Consider the following 516-nt stretch of genomic DNA (forward strand, 5'->3'; position numbering starts at 1 on the left):
GGGGGAACAGGGCCACGCATCTGGGGCTCACTGGGTCCTCAGGTTCTCCGCCGAGACATAAGGCTGCAGTTGTGAGCAGGACTGACGTGGCCTGAGCACACCTAAACATGCTTCATGCCCGAGGAGGCCCCCAGCACTGGCAGGCACCCCAGATCCGAGGCTGGTGAGTGCCAACTTGGGCTCGTTTCCACATCAGGGCTGGGCTCTGCTCAGGCGTCCTCAGGCCTGCAAAGACCCCGGCGCGCACAGGCACGAGCACACGGAGGCTGGCCCTGCAGCAGGACAGAACGTGTTCCAGGGGCCCTTGCCTGGCCCAAGCGTCCTCAGGCCCCACTGCCAAGGCTCTGAATCAAACAGGTTAGAGCAGGACTCGGGTCTGATGGACCCAGCAGGTCTGAGCAGGCCTCCTGCCCGCTCGGCAGGCTTTACGGTAGGCGGATGGAAGAGGGGCAGCACTTGCCCTCCCTAGACTCTCTGGCTCAGTGGGTCCCCATGGAACGCCGCAGCCACTGATCC

The 516-nt window shown here is 64.3% G+C and overlaps 1 protein-coding gene across 1 annotated transcript in view; it reads right to left on the reverse strand.

The window, feature by feature from the left end:
• Positions 1-112: 112 nt before the first annotated feature.
• The window catches only part of TBC1D10A (TBC1 domain family, member 10A), a 30,677-nt gene continuing 30,273 nt past the window's right edge, over positions 113-516 (reverse strand). The window contains exon 13 of the mRNA XM_010828868.1: positions 113-272. Coding sequence (XP_010827170.1) covers positions 113-272 — 160 coding nt within the window. The remainder of the gene's footprint in view (positions 273-516) is intronic.

This window comes from Bison bison, unplaced genomic scaffold, assembly GCF_000754665.1.
Source record: "Bison bison bison isolate TAMUID 2011002044 unplaced genomic scaffold, Bison_UMD1.0 scf7180017864495, whole genome shotgun sequence".
Lineage (NCBI taxonomy): Eukaryota > Metazoa > Chordata > Mammalia > Artiodactyla > Bovidae > Bison > Bison bison.